Source organism: Phyllobates terribilis, unplaced genomic scaffold (genome assembly GCF_046119375.1).
Source record: "Phyllobates terribilis strain yellow unplaced genomic scaffold, ASM4611937v1 Scaffold_4__5_contigs__length_816908805, whole genome shotgun sequence".
NCBI classification, from domain to species: domain Eukaryota; kingdom Metazoa; phylum Chordata; class Amphibia; order Anura; family Dendrobatidae; genus Phyllobates; species Phyllobates terribilis.
Genome location: NW_027362764.1, coordinates 536,203,874 through 536,225,540, shown reverse-complemented (window position 1 = coordinate 536,225,540; position 21,667 = coordinate 536,203,874). Strand labels below are relative to the sequence as shown.

The 21,667-nt window shown below is 44.9% G+C and overlaps 1 protein-coding gene across 3 annotated transcripts in view; it reads right to left on the bottom strand.

Annotated features, from left to right (window-relative positions):
- DIPK1C (divergent protein kinase domain 1C) overlaps positions 1–21,667 on the bottom strand; it is a 265,620-nt gene that overhangs the window by 120,698 nt on the left and 123,255 nt on the right. For all 3 annotated transcript variants that reach the window (XM_073678950.1, XM_073678951.1, XM_073678949.1), the window contains one exon: positions 4,443–4,607. In XM_073678950.1, coding sequence (XP_073535051.1) covers positions 4,443–4,607 — 165 coding nt within the window. The remainder of the gene's footprint in view (positions 1–4,442; positions 4,608–21,667) is intronic.

Below are 21,667 nucleotides of genomic sequence, written 5' to 3'. Positions count from 1 at the left end.
AATTGTGTATTACATCTATTTCCCCTATTTATTAAGACTTGCATTTTGTACACCAGTCTTAATGAGGAGCGTGCAGAAAAAAGATGCTCTAAATTCATTAAGAGATCCACGCCTCTTAATGAATTTGGCGCATGTTATCAATGTCATGCACTTCAGTGTGCCTTGCCGGAAATGTTACTCCAGTCAGAAGACAGAACAAGGTCATTAAAGTGAGAAAGCCATTATAAATGTTGATCATACTTTATAATTTCTGGATTATAGTGTTACTTCTGGAAAATAATTATAGTAGTTTGCAGAAGTGTAAATTTAAGCTCCTAGTCCCCAATGCAAATCTGTAACAAGGGACAGGGACTTTTATGCCCCATCAGTTCTGAATTCAGGTATAAACACTGTGATGAATCGGGGCCTACATGAGTATTGTCATCATGTGAATATATTAAAGGGGTGATACAAAACACCAATTAATTTTCATTCTAAATGCCTATGTATTTAATGCCATCATCTAATCTATTTTCTAATATACTTTCATTAAAAAGTCTCTATCCTTCCCTAACTACACTAAGTGCTTTATTTTTCATTTTTACTACTTCCTTTTTCATGACGCTACATTTGAGAATACCAGTGTATGCTGGGATACTCAAACAAAGTGTCATCAGGGGGCAGTCACCGCAGCCTCTGCTCTATCCTTGCAACAAAGCTTCATCAGTGACCTTCGTTTCCGGTTGCTGGGCTAGTCAGTGCTCTACTGAGCATGTGTCGGTTGTCGATTCCAACAGCTGCTCAGTAGTTTATTGTGTGATGTGCACAATGACAGTGCACTCTCCCGCTGGCTCTGATCAGAAGCAATGAGTCGGCAACAGAGTGCGAGTTGTAAGACGAAAATCCAGCTTGCAGAGAGCAGTGCCAATCCCACAAGTGACATGATGAAATGCACAGTTACAAGAATCTACTGAGCATCCATCGGAATTGACAACCGATGCAAATTAATTTGTGTTTCGGACCACCCCTTAAAGCATAAAGTTGAAATCACAAGTCCCAGTAAATAACTATTGCTGTGTATGGTTACATTAACATGCATACATTGTACAATACTTTTACTGCAGGACATTGCATACTCAAAAACTCATTTAAATTACATTTTACAAGTAATACTTTTGCCACTGACTTCGGATATATTATTGAGCCAAACATAAAAGAGTGGATTATTTTATTTTCAGCTACATATAAAGTGCCACATATGAAATATCACTGCAGGCAGCTAATGGTGGCTAATAGCTGAGCAATTCTATCCATCTGGGCTGATTTCCAAAAAAATTCAGAACTCTTTGGAGAAAAACTGATTTTAATATGATATTAAACAGGGCTTGGAGGCCAAAAGTGCAGAGACTGTGTGCTGAGGAAATCTTAAAATAATCCATAAACAGCATGTATTGTATAGAAGTGATGAGTGGGCAGTGTATCGACCTGATGCTCTGTTTCTCCACAAGTGGCCAAGATGCTGTAATATGAAGCTGCGTGAAGCAGCGATACGGAATGCAAGTATATAATGTATATGTGAGCGGCATCTATATGATATAATACTTATTGTGATTTTCTGTATGTACAGTATTTCTTTGTTGTCATTTGTGACATTTATGTTTCTTGTATGAATTTGTGCTGTATTTTTTGTGTTGCATTTCACTGGTTTGACTTATTGTAGAACTGAAAGTGTTACGAGATTAGGAGAACTCAGCAGTTATATCTGGGAATTGCCTTTGCATCACTCTAGCTGCTTAGGGCTCTCAGTAACAAAGGCAGATCTATTTTATGTCTACTGTCATTCTGAGAACTAAAAGTGCATTTGTGATGACACATGGAGAGCTCTCACATCATGGGTTCCATGTCATCTAGACTTTATTAGCTTGTACATAATGGATATGGTTTACTTTGATGATTCCAGAATGGATTTATTACAGCTTTTAACCATGGGTACATAAGCGGAAAAAAAACTTCAGGTCTCAAGAAGAAAGTTTTCCAGCTCAAACCATGTAGTGCCAATCATTGTCATGTGTACAAAAGTTCAAGGGTGGCAAATTCACGCCTTACTCAATATACTGTTAGGGGCATAGCCAAAAGAGGGGCAGCAGAACAAGAAATAAGGGGGCAAAAGGGTCCCTGTGTCACATCCTTACACCACTATTATGGTAGACTCATGGTAGGTATGTATCTAGCCCAGTACCAGATTTGCATTGGGCCTAGGAGCTTACATTTATTCCTCTGCAAACTACTTTACATTTTTTTTTCAGAACTAACAAAACAATCCAGAAATAAAAAAAAAGTAATAGCAACATTTATAATGGCTTGCTCATATTTAATTACCTTGTTCTGTCCAATATTTACATCCAAAGTCTTTGGGCATTGAAGCTCAATGGTTAAAGGGGTTGTCTGATCTTAAATGACAAGTTTGCAGTCACTCTGTGTGACTGCAGACTTGCGAATCCTCACACCATGCACACTGGGACTGTAGATTCTTTAGTGTGGGCACGGTAAACAGCGGTCATGTGATCACAAGTATGCGATATGCATACTCCAAGCCACATTTCGACCAGACTGTTTCCGGCGTTGCTCAATACATCTGAATTGAGTGAGGATGAGCTCAACTAATTGAAATATGGCCGGGAGTAAGCATATCGCATAGTAACAGTCATATGACTGCTGTTCCCGACACCAGAGAATCATCACAGCGCGCAGTGTGTCACAAGTCTTCTGTCACATAGAGCGACTGCAAACTTGTAGTTTAAGACCGGCCAACCCCTTTAATGTCACCTTTCACAATCTGTGCACTGTGCTGTAGAATATGCTCGTGCCATGTAAAGAAAGAAAAATAACAATATATACATGAGTTTATCTCATTTTAGTAATGTGAAGCTGCTTGCTGCAACAGAAAGCTTCCTTCACTGCTCTATCTGCAACAGAAGAACAGGTACACTATTCCCCACTCCTTTAATTAAATTCTTTTTTCTCTTTGCAAAAATGTTTGCTTCCAGAACTTCCCGTATTATTTGGACCATAAGACGCACTTTTTTCTCCAAAATTTGGGAGGAAAATAGGGGGTGTGTCTTATGGTCCGAATGTAACTTACTGGGGAGTTGCAGTGGTGGTGGTGCGGGATCGCAGGAAGCAGGATCCCTCCCTCAGGAACCCGGCGGCGGCAGAAGTGGTGCGATGCTGCAGGCCTGGTATCGGTGGTCAGGCAGAGTTTTCCCGGCAGCCATTTTCTTGAAGCCATGGGCCACATGCACAGACTGGGATCTCGGAACAGCCAAGATCTCATTCGCGCATGAGCCGCCTCCGGCTCAGGAAAATGGCATGGGCCTCAGGGAAGTGGTGCATGCGCCGGCTCGGGAGGCCTTTTTCCCTGTAGACCACGGCTTCTGGAAGATGGCAGCCGGAAAAGCAATGCACTCCGCTCTGCCTCAACGCCGACACCGGCCCCACAGCATCTCACCGCTTCTGCTGTCACTGGGTTCCTGAGGGAGGGACCCTGCTTCCTGCTATGCTGCTCCACCACCACCGCAACCCCTTGCTGCTGGGGCACCTCCTTCTCCCACCCAGGGCCCGCAACATTGCTCCATTCTGCTGCCGCCGGCTTCCTGAGGGACCCTGCCTCCTGTGAACCCCGCTCCACCGCCCCCCAGGTAAGATACCTATTCGGACTATAAGACGGACCCCCATCTTATAAAAAATATTTTTTCCTATTTTACACCGGTGCGTCTTATGGTCCGGTGCTTCTTATAGTCCAAAAAATACAGTATAGTTTATTTCCTGGTAAATATCACAAAACAAGTATTACTATTTTCTTTTCCTTGATGACTTTAACATTTTAAATGGTAGCTCTCACCCTCTTTCTTCAGGAGCGTACTGCTCCCTTACTTCCAGGCCTTCTTCTTGCTGAGGGGTGGAGCATTCTTGTAGACTGATAGTCTGTTCTGCTGCATAGTTGCAGCGCTGGCATGAACTGTGAGCTCTTTGAGACACAGCTGCCTCTGCAGCATCAGAGGAACGCAGGGGTTCTGAAGCTGACTGAATCCAGCGATCTGAACAGCTTCAGAGCAGCGCTTGCAATCCGTAAAACAAAGAGCTTGCAAGTGCATTCTCCTTGCCTAGGAAATAGGAAACCAGTCACCTCTGATAGATTGAAGGAGAGGTTGGTCACCTAGGCAATGAGCAATAACTATAAAATTAAAGCAAACGGAGTGGATTTTAATTATGGGGTATATTGCAATATTGCTTGTTTTTAAAAACATTTGACAATTTTACCTATTTATTAGGAGAAATTCCCTTTAACCAAAATACAACCATAATGAAACCTACACTTACCGTATATCTATTTTGAGTCAATATTAGAAAATTGGGCAGTATTAAATAACACAAAATCTGTACTTTGCTTGTGAACCACTTACTTGTAGATTACTATTCTCTCTTTGTGCTCCACACATGTAAGTCTTTAAGTCACAAGTTGAAAAACAGTCAAAGAAATTGCAGTCCTTATCAGATGTACATTTTTGCTCCAGTATGTTCCGCATTTTTGGTTCAAAAAATGCCATATCCATATCAATGGCCACCACCTGCAACCAATAACAAACAACATAAATGAAAGGTCCAGTCATCTGTATTCTTCATGACAACCTTTACATGTCACATTCCTTACACAAAACGTCAGGCACAAGTTTCTACAGGAATGTCTCTGATTTATATGAAGGAATCATTGATTCCGAACTTAAGAGTTTACAAGTTGAGGTGAATCATAACTGTATTTTTCTGCATTTTCTTGTGCGATGACAATGAAGTTATTAAATAACTATTTAAAGCATCAAACATATGATAATTACAAAAGTGCCCCATTCATTAGACTTTACATGGCAGACAGTAAATTCCAACTATTTCCAGACGATAGAAACTCTTTCATGTCTGATGGGTTGATATACAAGAAGTCTTCAATTCCAGATGACACAAGAATGTCCACCATGGATGGACCTATATCATGTACATAAATACAGTCATATGAAAAAGTTTGGGCACCCCTATTAATCTTAAGCTTAATGTTTTATAAAAATTGGTGTTTTTGCAACAGCTATTTCAGTTTGATATATGTAATAACTGTTGGACACAGTAATGTTTGTGCCTTGAAATGAGGTTTATTGTACTAACAGAAAATGTGCAATCTGCACTCACACAAAATTTGACAGGTGCATAAGTATGGGCACCCTTATCATTTTCTTGTTTTAAATACTCCTACCTACTTTTTACTGACTTACTAAAGCACTTTTTTTGGTTTTGTAACCTCACTGAGCTTTGAACTTCATAGCCAGGTATATGCAATCATGAGAAAAGCTACTTAAAGTGGCCACTTGCAAGTTGTTCTCCTGTTTCAATCTCCTCTGAAGAGTGGCATGATGGGCTCCTCAAAACAACTGTCAAATGATCTGAAAACAAAGATTATTCAACATAGTTGTTCAGGGGAATGATACAAAAAGCTGCCTCAGAGATTTAACCTGTCAGTTTCCACTGTGAGGAACATAGTAAGGAAATGGAAGAACACAGGGACAGTTCTTGTTAAGGCCAGAAGTGGCAGGCCAAGAAAAACATCAGAAAGGCAGAGAAGAAGAATGGTGAGATCAGTCAAGGACAATCCTCAGACCACCTCCAGAGAGCTGCAGCATCAACTTGCTGCAGATGGTGTCACTGTGCATCGGTCAACTATACAATGCACTTTGCACAAGGAGAAGCTGTATGGGAGAGTGATGCGAAAGAAGCCGTTTCTGCAAGCAAGCCACAAACAGAGTCGGTTGAGGTATGCAAAAGCACATTTGGAGAAGCCAATTTCTTTTTGGAAGAAGGTCCTGTGGACTGATGAAACCAAGATTGAGTTGTTTCGTCATACAAAAAGGAGTTATGCATGGCGGCAAAAAAACACAGCATTCCAAGAAAAACACTTGCTACCCACATTAAAATTTGGTGGAGGTTCCATCATGCTTTGGGGCTGTGTGGCCAATGCCGCCACCGGGAATCTTGTTAAAGTTGAGGGATGCATGTATTCCACTCAGTATCAGCAGATTCTTGACAATAATGTTCAAGAATCAGTGATAAAGTTGAAGTTACGCAGGGGATGGATCTTTCAGCAAGACAATGATCCAAAACACCGCTCCAAATCTACTCAGGCATTCATGCAGAGGAACAATTACAATGTTCTGGAATGGCCATCCCAGTCCCCAGACCTGAATATCATTGAACATCTGTGGGATCATTTGAAGAGGGCTGTCCATGCTCGGCGACCATCAAACTTTACTGAACTGGAATTATTTTGTAAAGAGGAATGGTCAAAAATACCTTCATCCTTCATCCAGGAACTCATTAAAAGCTACAGGAAGCGACTAGAGGCTGTTATTTTTGCAAAAGGAGGATCTACTAAATATTAATGTCACTTTTCTGGTGGGGTGCCCATACTTATGCACCTGTCAAATTTTGTTTGAATGCAGATTGCACATTTTCTGTTAGTACAATAAACCTCATTTCAAGGCAGAAACATTACTGTGTCCAACAGTTATTACATATATCAAACTGAAATAGCTGTTGCAAAAACACCAATTTTTATAAAACATTAAGCTTAAGATTAATAGGGGTGCCCAAACTTTTTCATATGACTGTATATAGGTTCTGCTCAGTGGCTGTTTTCTCTAATCCTGTTTTGTGGGAACAATGAAGCTCTTTTATTTATTATTTTGTTTTTGGCTTTTTTTGTAGGAATTTAAATCACCCTACAGATACAGTACTCGGCATAAATGAGTACACCCCAACAGAGTTGTCAAAAAACCTTAGGTTTCCTTTCATAATCAACATTTTCTTTGGGATGCCACACTACAAAATACACCCACTATGTGAGCCATTGAGTGTAAACAAGATATGTTATTTTGCATACCCAAAAATGTCATTTTCCTAACAAATTAATTCAAGATCATGTTAGGAAAATGAGTACACCCCAATGAAAATCTTAGGAGTAAGGCTAATGTTTAGACTACAAAATTCTAATTAACAAGAATTCAACCAAAGGTAATTCTAATTATTCATTAAACAGGTGTCCAGAAGACAATAAACGAGAATTACTTAATAAAGAAAACCCTTCTCATTTCATACATCAAATGGAAAAGATATGTCACAAGACCTGAGGAAAAAAAAATTCTTTACACAGGAAATGTGAAGTCTACAAGAAGATCAGGAAAGTTTTACTTATCAGTCAGAATAGCAAAATGTTATGATCTGCTACAGGGACTAAGGAAAGACAGGAGAACTGTCCCTACAATAGAACTAAACTAGATCCCTACGATGTAACGGGGAACCTGATCCTGCGATCAGACCCGCTAAAGTCCTCGGCTAGTCTGAACGAAGACCTATAGATGTGAGGGAGGGATCCCTACAAGAACTAGGGACTGGGATAAGTTGGACACCTCCTAGCAGAAATAGTAGCAGTCAAAGACAAACACACAACAAAAAGCATAGAGGTCAGAAGACCTAGCAAAACTAACAGAGAACGGCAACAGAGCACCAAGCTAGCTCAAGAGTAGTAAATACAATGAAGTCCAGCAAGACCAGGAGGGCGGAGCCGGATTAAATAGGCAAAAATGGTCATGTGACCAGCAAACTAAAAAAACCTAACAGGAGAGTTCTAACAGTACCCCCTCTTCTAAGAGGATCCTCCGGATCCCCTAGGCCCAGGCTTACCAGGAAACCTCCTGTGAAACGCTCTGACAAGTCTGGAAGCAGAAACATCATCCGCCCTCACCCATGAGTTATCCTCAGGTCCGAAACCCTTCCAAGCGACGAGATACTGCAAACTCCCTCTATACCGTCTAGAATTTAGGATGCGGGAAATTTCATATTCCCCGTCCTCCACCACCGGAGGAACAGTGGCAGAGGCGTCATCATCAGACACATCAGCTTTTTTCAACAGAGAAACATGAAACACCGGGTTAATCTTCCAGGACGTAGGAACCTCCAACCTAACAGCAGATTGGTTAATTATCTGAAGCACCTTAAAGGGCCCTACGAACTTGGGACCCAATTTTTTAGAAGGAATCCTCAATCGCAGATTCTTAGAGGACAACCAAACCATGTCACCAACAGCAAACAAAACCTCTTGCCGTTTCCTATCAAAGTACCTCTTAGATTTTTTGTTAGCCTCCTGAAGATTACCACGCACATCCGTCCAAACTCTCTCCAAATCACCGGAAAAACTCTCCTCCTCAGGCACAGCCGAAACCAATTTGGAGAATGACCCAAAAGACGGATGTCTCCCAGAACAGCAAAAAAAAGGCGAACACCCAGCAGAAGAGGATGTATGGTTGTTAAGAGCAAATTCAGCAAGTGGCAGAAACTCAGACCACCCCTCTTGATTGTCTGCCACAAAACAACGCAAGAACTGCTCAACATCCTGGTTCTTCCTTTCTGTCTGGCCGTTAGACTCAGGATGATATCCAGATGAAAACGACAAATGAACTCCCAACCTGTCACAAAAGGCACGCCAAAAACGAGCCACGAACTGAGGTCCCCTATCAGAAACAATGTCAGTAGGAACACCATGTAGTCTGACAATTTCCTTGACAAAGGCCTTAGCGAGTGTCTTAGCGCAAGGCAGTTTGATGAAGGGAACCAAGTGACACATCTTGCTAAAACGGTCCACGACCACCCAGATGACCGTGAAACCTTCAGAGGGGGGAAGGTCAGTAATAAAGTCCATAGCCAGATGTGTCCAAGGTGCACTAGGAACCTCCAGAGGGCAAAGCAACCCCGCAGCAGGAGCATGCGAAGACTTGGATCTAGCACACACAGTACATTGGCGCACCCACTTAATGACTTCCTTCTGCCATCCAGGCCACCAAAAACTGCGACCCACAAGTCTTTGGTCTCAGAAATTCCTGGATGACCTGCCAACCGAGACTCATGACACTCAACAAACAAATCTCTCCTAAAGGTCCTAGGCACAAACAACCTCCCATGGGGAGTGTTAGATGGGGCATTCTCCTGAGCTTTAAGAATCTCATCCTCCAAAACGGAGTCCAAAGCAGCAATCACAACACCTTCTTGTAAAATGCTCTCCTCTTCCTCCTCAACACCGACCATGGGAGAAAAGCTGCGAGACAAAGCATCCGCTTTAACATTCTTGGTACCCGGGATGTAAGTAACGGAAAAATTAAACCGCGAGAAAAAAAGTGCCCACCTAGCCTGACGGGCATTCAAGCGCTTGGCAGCATCAAGATAGATCAGATTTTTATGATCAGTGAAAACCTGAATGGGAAATTCAACACCTTCCAAGAGGTGACGCCAGTGTTCAAATGCGAGTTTAATCGCCAGCAATTCCCGATTACCAATATCGTAATTAAGTTCAGTCTCAGAAAATTTTTTTGAAAAAAAGGCACAGGGATGTACTCCATCCTTGTTTTCCTGAGACAACACCGCACCGACCCCCACCGAAGAAGCATCAACCTCAACCAAAAACGGCTTAGTCACATCAAGCTGCATAAGGATGGGAGCAGAGGTGAACCTCTCCTTTAGAAACACAAAAGCTTCAATGGCCTCAGAAGTCCACTGAACCGCATTAGCACCTTTCCTGGTGAGATCGGTCAGCGGTTTGACAATAATAGAAAATTTTTTATGAATTTTCTGTAATAATTGGCGAAACCCAAAAACCTCTGTATCGATTTCAAACCAATAGGCCTAGGCCATTCCTGCACAGCTTGAACTTTAACCGGGTCCATCTCAAAACCTTCACTGGAGATAATGTAGCCCAAAAAACTAATTCTCTGTACAGCGAACTCACATTTCTCCAGCTTAGCAAAAAGCGAATTGTCCATTAATAACTGTAATACCTCACGTACGCTCCGCCAATGAGACTCCAGATCAGGCGAATAAATCAGAATGTCATCCAAATACACAACCACATTTTTGCCGATTAAAGGTCTAAGGATGTCATTAATAAGATTCTGAAAAAATGCTGGAGCATTGGTAAGACCAAAAGGCATAACCAGATTCTCAAAATGACCCACAGGAGTGTTAAAAGCAGTCTTCCATTCATCACCCTCCTTCATGCGCAACAAATTGTATGCCCCCCGGAGATCAATTTTAGAGAACCACTTGGCCCCCACTAACTGGTTAAATAAATCAGGAATCAATGGCAGTGGGTAAGGATTGCGTACAGTAATTTTATTAATCTCACGAAAGTCCAGACAAGGACGTAAACCGCCATCTTTTTTTTTTTACAAAAAAAATCCAACAGCCACAGGAGACTTGGAAGGCCTAATGTGACCGGCGGCCAAGCTTGTCTGTATGTATTCCTCCAAAGCCTTTCTCTCAGGAATAGTAAGATTAAATAAACGACTTTTAGGAAGAGTCGCTCCAGGGACAAATTCAATGGTACAATCATAGTCTCGATGGGGAGGCAAAATTTGTGACTCCTCCTCAGAAAAAACTCTCCAAAAATCCTGAATAGGTACAGGCAATTCCCCTTTATCCACAGCAGCAATACGTCCGTTACAACACTTGTCATAACACTTAGGGCTCCAGGACTTAATTTCATTGGTAGACCAATCCAGTACAGGATTGTGCAATTTTAACCAGGGTAACCCCAATATTACTGGAGAAGGCAAATTATCCAATACCACCAAATCCAAATTTTCTTGGTGAATACCATTAATAGTGAGGAGAAATTCACAGACCTTATGAGTAACACTCTTCAAGGGAGAGCCATCAACAGAAACCACAGCAATAGGGGATGACAAAGTTTTAGGTTCTAATCTAAGTTTTTCCAAGAATCCCCCATCAATCACATTCAGAGTAGAACCACAATCTACAAATACCCGAAATTCAATTAATTCATCCTGAGCAGCAGTAGTGGCAGATAGGAATACTCCCTTAGAATTTAAACAGGCAATACGGGCATAACTGACCATTTTTTTTTCTTTCTTCATACGAAGCACACAATTCTTAATAAAATGACCAGAATTTCCGCAATAGAAGCACAAGCCTTCAGAAAGCCTGCGATCTTTTTCCTGAGAGCGGGGTGCCATCGCCCCAATCTCCATCGGCTCTCCATTGTCAGCACAGACCCTTTCAAGACTCGGAGCTGACATAGCAGAGGATTTGCTCTCATTAACCCTTGCACGCAGTCTCCTGTCCACCCGTATAGCTAATTGCATAGCCTCCTGCAAGTTTCCAGGTGTGGGATAAGCAATCAGTAAATCCTTAACCCTTTCACCTAGCCCTGCAAGAAACAAGCTTTTCAAAGCTGAATCGTTCCACCCCACCTGGGCAGACCACCGACGGAAGTGAGAACAATATTTTTCCACATTACCTGATCCCTGCCTCAAACGTCTCAATTCAGACTCAGCAGATGAGACACGATCAGGATCATCATACAACAAACCCAAAGCAGAAAAAAAACTATCCACTGATCTAAAGCACGGATCACTAGGTTGGAGAGAGAAGGCCCATCCCTGAGGATCTTTGCGCAAAAGTGACATTATGAACCCTATGCGCTGTGATTCATCACCAGAGGATCCGGGTCTCAAACGAAAACACAATAAACAAGCATTTTTAAAAGAAAAAAAATCTTGTTGTTCGCCAAAAAATAAATCAGGAAGACGTACCTTTGGTTCCACAAAATGTGCTCCAGAACAGCTACTCACGTGTTGTTGGAGCTTGGCCACCTCCAGAGAGAGTCCCTGCAAGCGTTGAGCCAAATCTTGAACCGAGACCATGATGGAAAACTGGAGGTCTTTCCTTAGAAAAATTTTTTATTTTTTTTTTTCTTTTAGGGCTGGACTTACTGTTATGATCTGCTACAGGGACTAAGGAAAGACAGGAGAACTGTCCCTACAATAGAACAAAACTAGATCCCTACGATGTAACGGGGAACCTGATCCTGCGATCAGACCCGCTAAAGTCCTCGGCTAGTCTGAACGAAGACATATAGATGTGAGGGAGGGATCCCTACAAGAACTAGGGACTGGGATAAGTTGGACACCTCCTAGCAGAAATAGTAGCAGTCAAAGACAAACACACAACAAAAAGCATAGATGTCAGAAGACCTAGCAAAACTAACAGAGAACGGCAACAGAGCACCAAGCTAGCTCAAGAGTAGTAAATACAATGAAGTCCAGCAAGACCAGGAGGGCGGAGCCGGATTAAATAGGCAAAAATGGTCATGTGACCAGCAAACTAAAAAAAAACTAACAGGAGAGTTCTAACACAAAAGTTATACCAAAATGTAACAAAGATGTAACTGTAACCATCTCACAGAGACATTCAGGCCGACCATGGGATTTTACACCCAAACAGGAGCGTCTTCTGATAAAGAGGGTTGAAGAAAATTGACATGTAAGTTAGCTAAAAAAGTAGAAAGACAAACTGGAGTGAATGTTTTCACTGACGCAAATGGTGTCTACAGTGAAACATGGTGGTGGCAAATCCATATGTGAGGATGCATGAGTGCTGTTGGTGTCAGGGAGTTGGTATCATGAATTTACAGATGTACTTCTCTATATTAAAAGAGAAGATGCTACCTTCATGCTGTGCCCTTGATCAACGTGCACTTTTCCAACATAATAATGCTCTAAAACACACAACTAAGGCCACTGTTGCATTTCTGAAGAAGAACAAGGTGAACATTATTCATTGGCCAAGTACATCTCCTGATCAGAGCCCAAACACCTATGGGAAACTCTCAAGAGACATGTTGAGCACCACTCTCTATCCAGCATCCAAAAGAGGTAGTTCTTGAATGGAAAAAGATAGATGTTGCAATATGTCGCCAACAGTGGCGTACTGCCAATGGCAGCAGGCCACGCCAGTGCTATGGGGCCCCGAAGCAGCGGGGGGAATGAGGAGGATAGGAGAGTATTGTATTTATGGGTGGAGGGGAGGTCGCGGTGGCGGAGGAGTGGGGCACGCGCAGTAGTTGCTGCTGCAGCTACCACGTGTGACCACTGCTAAAGGGAAATGAATATTCCCTCTTCTCCACTCCCATGGGCATGGAGAATGAATATTCATTCTCTTTAGTAGCGGGCATGGAGGAGCGCTGAGCCGCGGCTCCTGCAGACAGTGCCCGCTACTAAAGAGAATGCATATTCATTCTTCTCCATGCCCATAGTCCCGCCGTGGAGAGGAGTGAATATGCCGGGCCGGCAGCTAACATCAGTGTCTGAGTGCCATGCATACCAGGATTGGGGAATGAGGGGTCCACATATACAAGGATTGGGGGATGAGGAGGCCATACATACCAGGATTGGGGGATGAGGGGTGCCATGCATACCAAGATTGGAGGATGAGGGGTGCCATGCATACCAGGATTGGGGGATGAGGGGTACCATGCATACCAGGATTGTGGGATGAGGGGTGCCATGCATACCTCAATTGGGGGATGAGGGGTGCCATGCATAGGAGGATTGGGGGGTGAGGGGTGCCATGCATACCAGGATTGGGGATGAGGGGTGCCATGCATACCAGGATTGGAGGATGAGGAGTGCCATGCATACCAGGATAGGGGGATGAGGAGTGCCATGCATACCAGGATTGGGGGATGAGGGGTGCCATACATACCAGGATTGGGGATGAGGGGTGCCATACATACCAGGATTGGGGGATGAGGAGGCCATGCATACCAGGATTTGGGGATGAGGGGGCCATACGTACCAGGATTGGGGGATCAGGGGTGCCAAACATCCCAGAATTGGTGATGAGGGAGCCATGCATACCAGGATGGGGAAATTTACCAGTAGCTGCTGCATTTCCCACCCTAGGCTTATACTCGAGTCAATACGTTTTGCCAGTTTTTTGTGGTAAAATTAGGGGCCTCGGCTAATACTCGGGTCGGCTTATTTAAAATATACGGTATTTTAAAATCAGTGAGTACGTGGTGCCCATAATACTGCAGGACTGTGGGGTGCATTATACTACATGGGGGCTGCATTTAACCCTATGGGGTGTGTAATATACTGTATGGAGGACTATGGGGAGTGCATTATATTCTATGGAGTACCATGGGAAGTTCATTATACTATATGAAGGATTATGGGGGTCGCATTATACTATATGGAGGATTATGGGGGCGCATTATACTATATGGAGGATTATGGGTGGTGTATTATACTATATGGAAGGCTATGTGAGGGGCCATTATACTGTATGAAAGCAATTATACGGTGTGAAGGTTTGTGTGGGGTCCATCATACTGTTGGAGGGCTGTGTGGGGCCATTTATACTGTTTGTAGGGCTAGTGCGAGTCATTATACTGTATAGAGGGCTGTGTGGGGATCATACAGTATGTTAGGGGATCATACTGTATTGGGGTCACCATACTTTGCCTTGGGAGTTGAGATGGGGTACAGTAGGGTCATTATACTGTGCATGTGGAGGCTAATGAGGAGGCTAATGTGGAGGAATGCACCATAGGGGTATCATACTGTGTTTGGGGGGCACTTTTATTGGCATCATACTTTATGGGGCAATGAAAGAGGAATATAGAACTTCAGCACGGAGAAAATTACTATGTAAAGGATGGAAAATTGTGAGATCTGCTCTTCTGTGACACAGACAAATATTTATTTATTTATTTATTTATTTTTGTGTGTGGGGGGGGGGGGGGCATTTAGAGCTTCTGCTATGGGGCCCCATGATTTCTATGTAAGCCCCTGGTCGCCAACTTGTTCATTCCATGCCTAGAAGACTTGGTGCTATCCTTAAAAGGAATGTCATCCCTGGGACGTATATAACCTATTAATATGGGCATACAGGTGATAGAAATGTTAATCTAGTCCTACATATATGCCTAATATTAGAGGTCTTGTTGTTGTGAAATCTTATAAACGAAAAAGACAGACCGTTACATCCAAAACAGAAAACTGGTGTGTACAGGTGCTTACTAAGAGTAGCCATCTCCATGTATAACTAACAAATAAAGTAGTACTCTGTAAAGCTAAGTATGCAAACATGAAATATATGAAATTTTAATAGCAATACTGCTCAAGAAAATAGAAATAATTGAGAAATCTTAGCACGTAAATTGGCCAATTCATGTGCACCAGGTAGCCACGGTAAGGTGTTTCTCGCTACCAGGAACCTACCAATGTGTATCTTCTCTTAGAGACTAAAGTCTGCATGTGTATGGGAAGGTAAGAACCTGCCGTAATTAAAACCTCCTGTGGCTTAGATGCGGAGTGCTCAGTAAGAAGGCTTATGCATATAAACAAAAAAGACTGACAGTCACCTCCAAAACAGAAAACTGGTGTGTACAGGTGCTAAGAGTAGCCATCTTCATATTTAACTAACAAATAAAGTAGCACTCTGTAGCGCTATAGTATGCTAACATGAAACCTGAAATTTGAATAGCAATACTGCTCAAGAAATTTTATTTATTTATTTATTTTACTCACTTATATAGTGCCAATAATTCCACAATGCTTCACAGACATTATCGTCACTGTCCCTATTGGGGCTCACAATCTAAATTCCCTACCAGTATGTCTTTGAAGTATGGGAGGAAACCGAATTACCCAGAGGAAACCCACGCAAACACGGGGATAACATACAAACTCCTTGCAGATGTTGTCCTTGGTGGGATTTGAACCCAGGACCCCAGCACTACAAGAAAATAGAAATAATTGAGAAATCTTAGTGCATAAATTGGCCAATTCATGTGTACCTGTTAGCCACGGTAAGGCGTTTACCGTTGCCAGGAACCTACCAATGTGTTTCCTCTCTTAGAGACTAAAGTCTGCATGTGTATGGGAAGGTAAGAACCTGCTCTAATTAAAACCGCCTGTGGCTTAGAGGTGGAGTGCTCAATCAGAAGGCCTATACATATAAACGAAAAAGACTGACCATCACATCCAAAACAGAAACCTGGTGTGTACAGGCGCTTACTAAGAGTAGCCTGTAACATACCTGGCGGCGTCCTTGCATAGTGGTCCATCTCCCACTGTGCAAGAGCGCACACTTGATCTCCAGTCCAGAATGTCTCTCTGACTTCCCTCCATGCTGTCTGTTTGCTTAAGGGCGGTGCCCGATCACTTCCTGCTTTTTGTACCTGCTGCAGGCACACCCCTTGTGCGTCCTCAGCCTATTGCTGTCTGTCACCTGGTATTTAAACCAGCTGCTCCAATTAACCCATGCCTGAGCATTGTGTTTCATTTAGTGTGCTCTTGCACTCTGAATGTGCCAGGTCCCTTCTGTGTTCTCTTGTCTGCCTATCCTGGAGGCTGTATTTCCAGGCCTGTCTGAACACGCTCCTAGCCTGTTCCTCCCGCCCTCTAGGGGCTGCATTCCTAGACCCGCTCCTGTATCTAGTCTGTCCTGTCTGAACACGCTCCTAGCCTGTTCCTCCTGCCTTCTTGGGGCCGATTACCTAGACCCGCTCCTGTATGTTGTCTGTCCTGTCTGAACACGCTCCTAGCCTGTTCCTCCCGCCTTCTAGGGGCTGCTACCTAGACCCGCTCCTGTATCTTGCTACTGTGTCTGTTCTTGTCTGTATACTCTTCTAGCCTGTTTCCCGTGTTTCTCTATGTCTGTACCTTTCCTTTTTCTGCAGAGTCTGAACTCGTACCTAATTCCTGCTCGTTGTCACTGTACTCCCGTTTGTGAGTTTGTGGTCCACTCGCTACTTCACTGCAAGTACCCTGTGAGTATCTGGTTCTGCCTTTCCCTTCCTGTCTGTTCCGTGTGAACAGAGCCCTGTCCCCCCTGCTCTGCCTTTGCTCACCGCTCCGGCGGTTGTAGCCTGCTCTGCCTTTGCTCACCGCTCCGGCGGTTGTAGCCTGCTCTGCCTTTGCTCACCGCTCCGGCGGTTCTAGCTTGCTCTGACTTTGCTCACCGCTCCGGCGGTTCTAGCCTGCTCTGCCTTTGCTCACCGCTCCGGCGGTTCTAGCCTGCTCTGCCTTTGCTCACCGCTCCGGCGGTTCTAGCCTGCTCTGCCTTTGCTCACCGCTCCGGCGGTTCTAGCCTGCTCTGCCTTTGCTCACCGCTCCGGCGGTTCTAGCCTGCTCTGCCTTTGCTCACCGCTCCGGCGGTTCTAGCCTGCTCTGCCTTTGCTCACCGCTCCGGCGGTTCTAGCCTGCTCTGCCTTTGCTCACCGCTCCGGCGGTTCTAGCCTGCTCTGCCTTTGCTCACCGCTCCGGCGGTTCTAGCCTGCTCTGCCTTTGCTCACGGCTCCGGCGGTTCTATCCTGCTCTGACTTTGCTCACGGCTCCGGCGGTTCTAGCCTGCTCTGCCTTTGCTCACCACTCCGGCGGTTCTAGCCTGCTCTGCCTTTGCTCACCGCTCCGGCGGTTCTAGCCTGCTCTGCCTTTGCTCACCGCTCCGGCGGTTCTAGCCTGCTCTGCCTTTGCTCACCGCTCCGGCGGTTCTAGCCTGCTCTGAATTCTTTGCTCACTGCTCCAGCAGTCTCGCTCTGCTCTGAATCCTTTGCTCACTGCTCCGGCAGTCTCGCTCTGTTCTGACTCCTTGCTCACTGCTCCGGCAGTCTCGCTCTGCTCTGACCCTTTGCTCACCGCTCCAGACGGCCTTGTCCTGCTCTACTCTTGCTCACCGCTCCAGGCGGAATTTTCCTGCTCTATTCTTGCTCACTGCTCCAGGCGGCCTCGTCCTGCTCTACTCTTGCTCACCGCTCCAGGCGGTCTCGTCCTGCCCTGCTCTCGCTCACCTCTCTGGGCGGCCTCACTCTGCTGTGTTTGTCCGCCACATCTGTGGTTCTGTTCCTGAGTCCCAGTGTGTACTGGGTCCTATCCCGCCTGTGTTCCTACCTGCTAGTGCCTCCCTGTCTGCACTCTAGCCGTGCTTGCCTGTACCCCCCTGCCTGCATACCCGCCTGCCTGCATACCAGTCGTGCCTGCCTATTCCCACCAGTCTGTGTGCCAGCCTAACCAGTCTGTTCCTGTATTCCCCTGTGTGGGTCAACAGCCGTGTCCGGGGTCTGTCCTGTAGTAGCACCTGGTCCCTCTGCTCGGTTCCTCCTTGGTGCACTGGCGTCGTATGCCGTCGTGCGAGCCTGGTCGGATCGGGTGAATACCTAGTTACGCCCCTCCAGGCATTCACTCTCCGGCACGGTCCAGTGGAATCACACGCACACGCCGCTCAGCTCGGGCATGTGCATTACATAGCCATTTCCATATATAACTAACAAATAAAGTAGCACTCTGTAACGCTAAGTACGCCTCTAAGTCACAGGCAGTTTTAATTACAGCAGGTTCTTACCTTGCTAAACACATGCAGACTTTAGTCTCTAAGAGAAGATACACATTGGTAGGTTCCTGGTAAAGAGAAATGCCTTACCAGGTACACATGAATTGGCCAATTTATGCGCTAAGATTTCTCAATTACCCGTATTTTTCGGAATATAAGATGCACTTTTTTTATAAGATGCCCATGGGCATGGAGAGCAATGAATATTCATTTCTCTTAATAGCCGGCACACTGTAGCCGCAGCAGGGCTCCTGCTGCGCTCTGCGGTCAGTGTGCCCGCTATTAAAGCTCATGAATATTCGCTGCAACCCACTCCCATGGGTTGTAGTGAATATCCATGGTCTTTAATAGCAGGCACACTGACCACAGAGCGGCAGCAGGAACCGCGCTGCGGTACAGTGTGCCGGCTATTGAACAGACTGAATGGTCACTGCTCCCCATGCACAAAGTCCCGGCGTGGGGAGCAGTGACTATTCCAGCACAGCGTCTCACACTGTGTGAGGGTGCATGGCTGGGACGCCATGCGCACCCTGCCGTGCACCGCTCACACAGTGAGAGTGTCGGCAGCAGAGCGGGACAGCACTGGAGGAGAGAGGAGGTATGATTGTTCATTTTTTTTTTGCAGGCAGCATGATGGAGGCTCAGAGGGTGCCATACATACCAGGATGGGGGTTCAGAGGGTGCCATACATACCAGGATGGGGGTTCAGAGGGTGCCATACATACCAGGATGGGGGCTCAGAGGGTGCCATACATAAAAGGATGGGGGCTCAGAGGGGTGCCATGCATACCAGGATGGGGGCTCAGAAGGTGCTATACAAACCAGGATGGGGGCTCAGAAGGTGCCATACATACCAGGATGGGGGCTCAGAAAGTGCCATACATACCAGGATGGGGGCTCAGAAGGTGCCATACATACCAGGATGGGGGCTCAGAAGATGCCATACATACCAGGATGGGGGCTCAGAAAGTGCCATACATACCAGGATGGGGGCTCAGAAGGTGCCATACATACCAGGATGGGGGCTCAGAGGGTGCCATGCATACCAGAATGGGGGCTCAGAGGGTGCCATAATACCAGGATGGGGGCTCAGAGGGTGCCATGCATACCAGGATGGGGGCTCAGAAGGTGCCATACATACCAGGATGGGGGCTCAGAAGGTGCCATACATACCAGGATGGGGACTCAGAAGGTGCCATACATACCAGGATGGGGGCTCAGAGGGTGCCATGCATACCAGGATGGGGGCTCAGAAGGTGCCATACATACCAGGATGGGGGCTCAAAGGGTGCCATACATACCAGGATGGGGGCTCAGAGGGTGCCATACATACCAGGATGGGGGCTCAGAGGGTGACATGCATACCAGGATGGGGGCTCAGAGGGGTGCCATGCATACAAGGATGGGGGCTCAGAGGGTGCCATGCATACCAGGATGGGGGCTTAGAGGGTGCCATGCATACCAGAATGGGGGCTCAAGGGGTGCCATGCATACCAGGATGGGAGCGCAGAGGGTGCCATACATACCAAGATGGGGGCTCAGAGGGTGCCATGCATACCAGGATGGGGGCTCAAGGGGTGCCATGCATGCCAGGATGGGGTATCAAGGGGTGCTATGCATATCAGGATGGGGGCTCAAGGGGTGCTATGCATACTAGGATGGGGGCTCAAGGGGTGCCATGCATACCAGGATGGGGGCTCAAGGGATGCCATGCATACCAGGATGGGGTATAAAGGGGTGCCATGCATACCAAGATGGGGTATAAAGGGGTGCCATGCATACCAGGATGGGGGATAAAGGAGTGCCATGCATACCAGGATGGGATGGGGGCCACTTATACCAGGAAAGAGGGGCCATACATACCAGGATGGAGGATATTAACAGAATTGGGGGACATTACCCCAATACCAGTGTCAGCAGCAGACCCCCTCCCCCATAATAGGGCATCATGACCACATTTTTTGCTTACATTTTTTTCCCTATTTTGCTCCTTTAAAACCTAGGTGCGTCTTATGGTCCGGTGCATCTTATAGTCCGAAAAATACGGTATTCCTATTTTCTTCAGCTGCAATTCAAATTTCATATATTTCATGTTTGCATACTTAGCGTTACAGAGTGCTACTTTATGTGTTAGCTGTGAAATCTTATATTATATCTTTATGCTTATGATTTCCCACGCCTGCTCCCTGCACTCCCTTCATGATCCTCCATTCTATGGGAGAAAATCTCTGTGACTCACCAGCTCCTGCGCAGAAGATCACTGACTGGTGTATTCCGTGATCTTCTGCGCAGGTGCTGGCGAGTCACGAACACATTCTCCCATAGAAGCTAGGATCGTGGAGGGAGTGCAGGGCACAGTCGTGGGATTACTGCGCCACAACTGCATTTTTTTAACCTATAACATGAAAGTAAGGTTAATAATATAACTTTCATAACAAAATCTTCAGAATTATTCAAATTAGCTGATACAAAAATGAATACACCCCACTTCAAAAACAACTACATCTATTATTTTGTATGACCTCCATGATTATTAAAGGGAATCTGTCACCCCCTGGTAAGTATCTAACCTATTTCTATAGACATACAGGTGATAGAAATGTTAATCTACTCCTACCTGCATGCCTCATATTAATGGTCTTGTTGTTGTGAAATCTTATATATTTATGCTAATGATTTCTTCCAGGCCCCAGAAGAAATCCCCGCCCCCTCTCGTCAATATAATAGCACCCACCTCCCCTCCAGTTGCGTTGCGTTTCATGTTATAGGTTAAAAAAATGCTCTATGAATCTCATTATTCTTGTGTTTAGTGAGATATTGATTAAAATCTTACTATTCAAAGGGGGTGTACTTATTTATGCTGAGCACCGTATTCCTGTTTAAACACTATAGATAACCATATAGCAAAAATTACATCAGACTAATTATTCAATATTATATCACAAGTTTATAATTTGCAAGTAAATGACATCTGGATGATAAGCAGTTTATGACTTTCATGGAGCTATTCTCTGTTGTGCTCATACCAAACAGAAATCACAGCCCCATTCCTTCTACAATGAAATATCTATGGAACAACCAACCAATGGCTAGATTATTTGGACTAAGCATGCATAATTATTTTTTCACTATGCTCTTATATAACTTTTTCCATATAAGTTTGTGATGGTATATGCCAACTGGAGATCAACAGTTCGATTTACTTTGCCCTTATCTGGCGTATAGTCTGGTTCTCCTGGCAGCCGGCATTCAATACCATTGCTTTTTAGGCCCCAAGACATTATGATGATGCCATCACACACATCATGACATTGTTTGAAGTGTAGTCTCTAGACATGTAATTTCATAACGTTGTTGAATCTAGTAAGCACCAGAGATGCACAGGATGATTGGCTTAGGACTA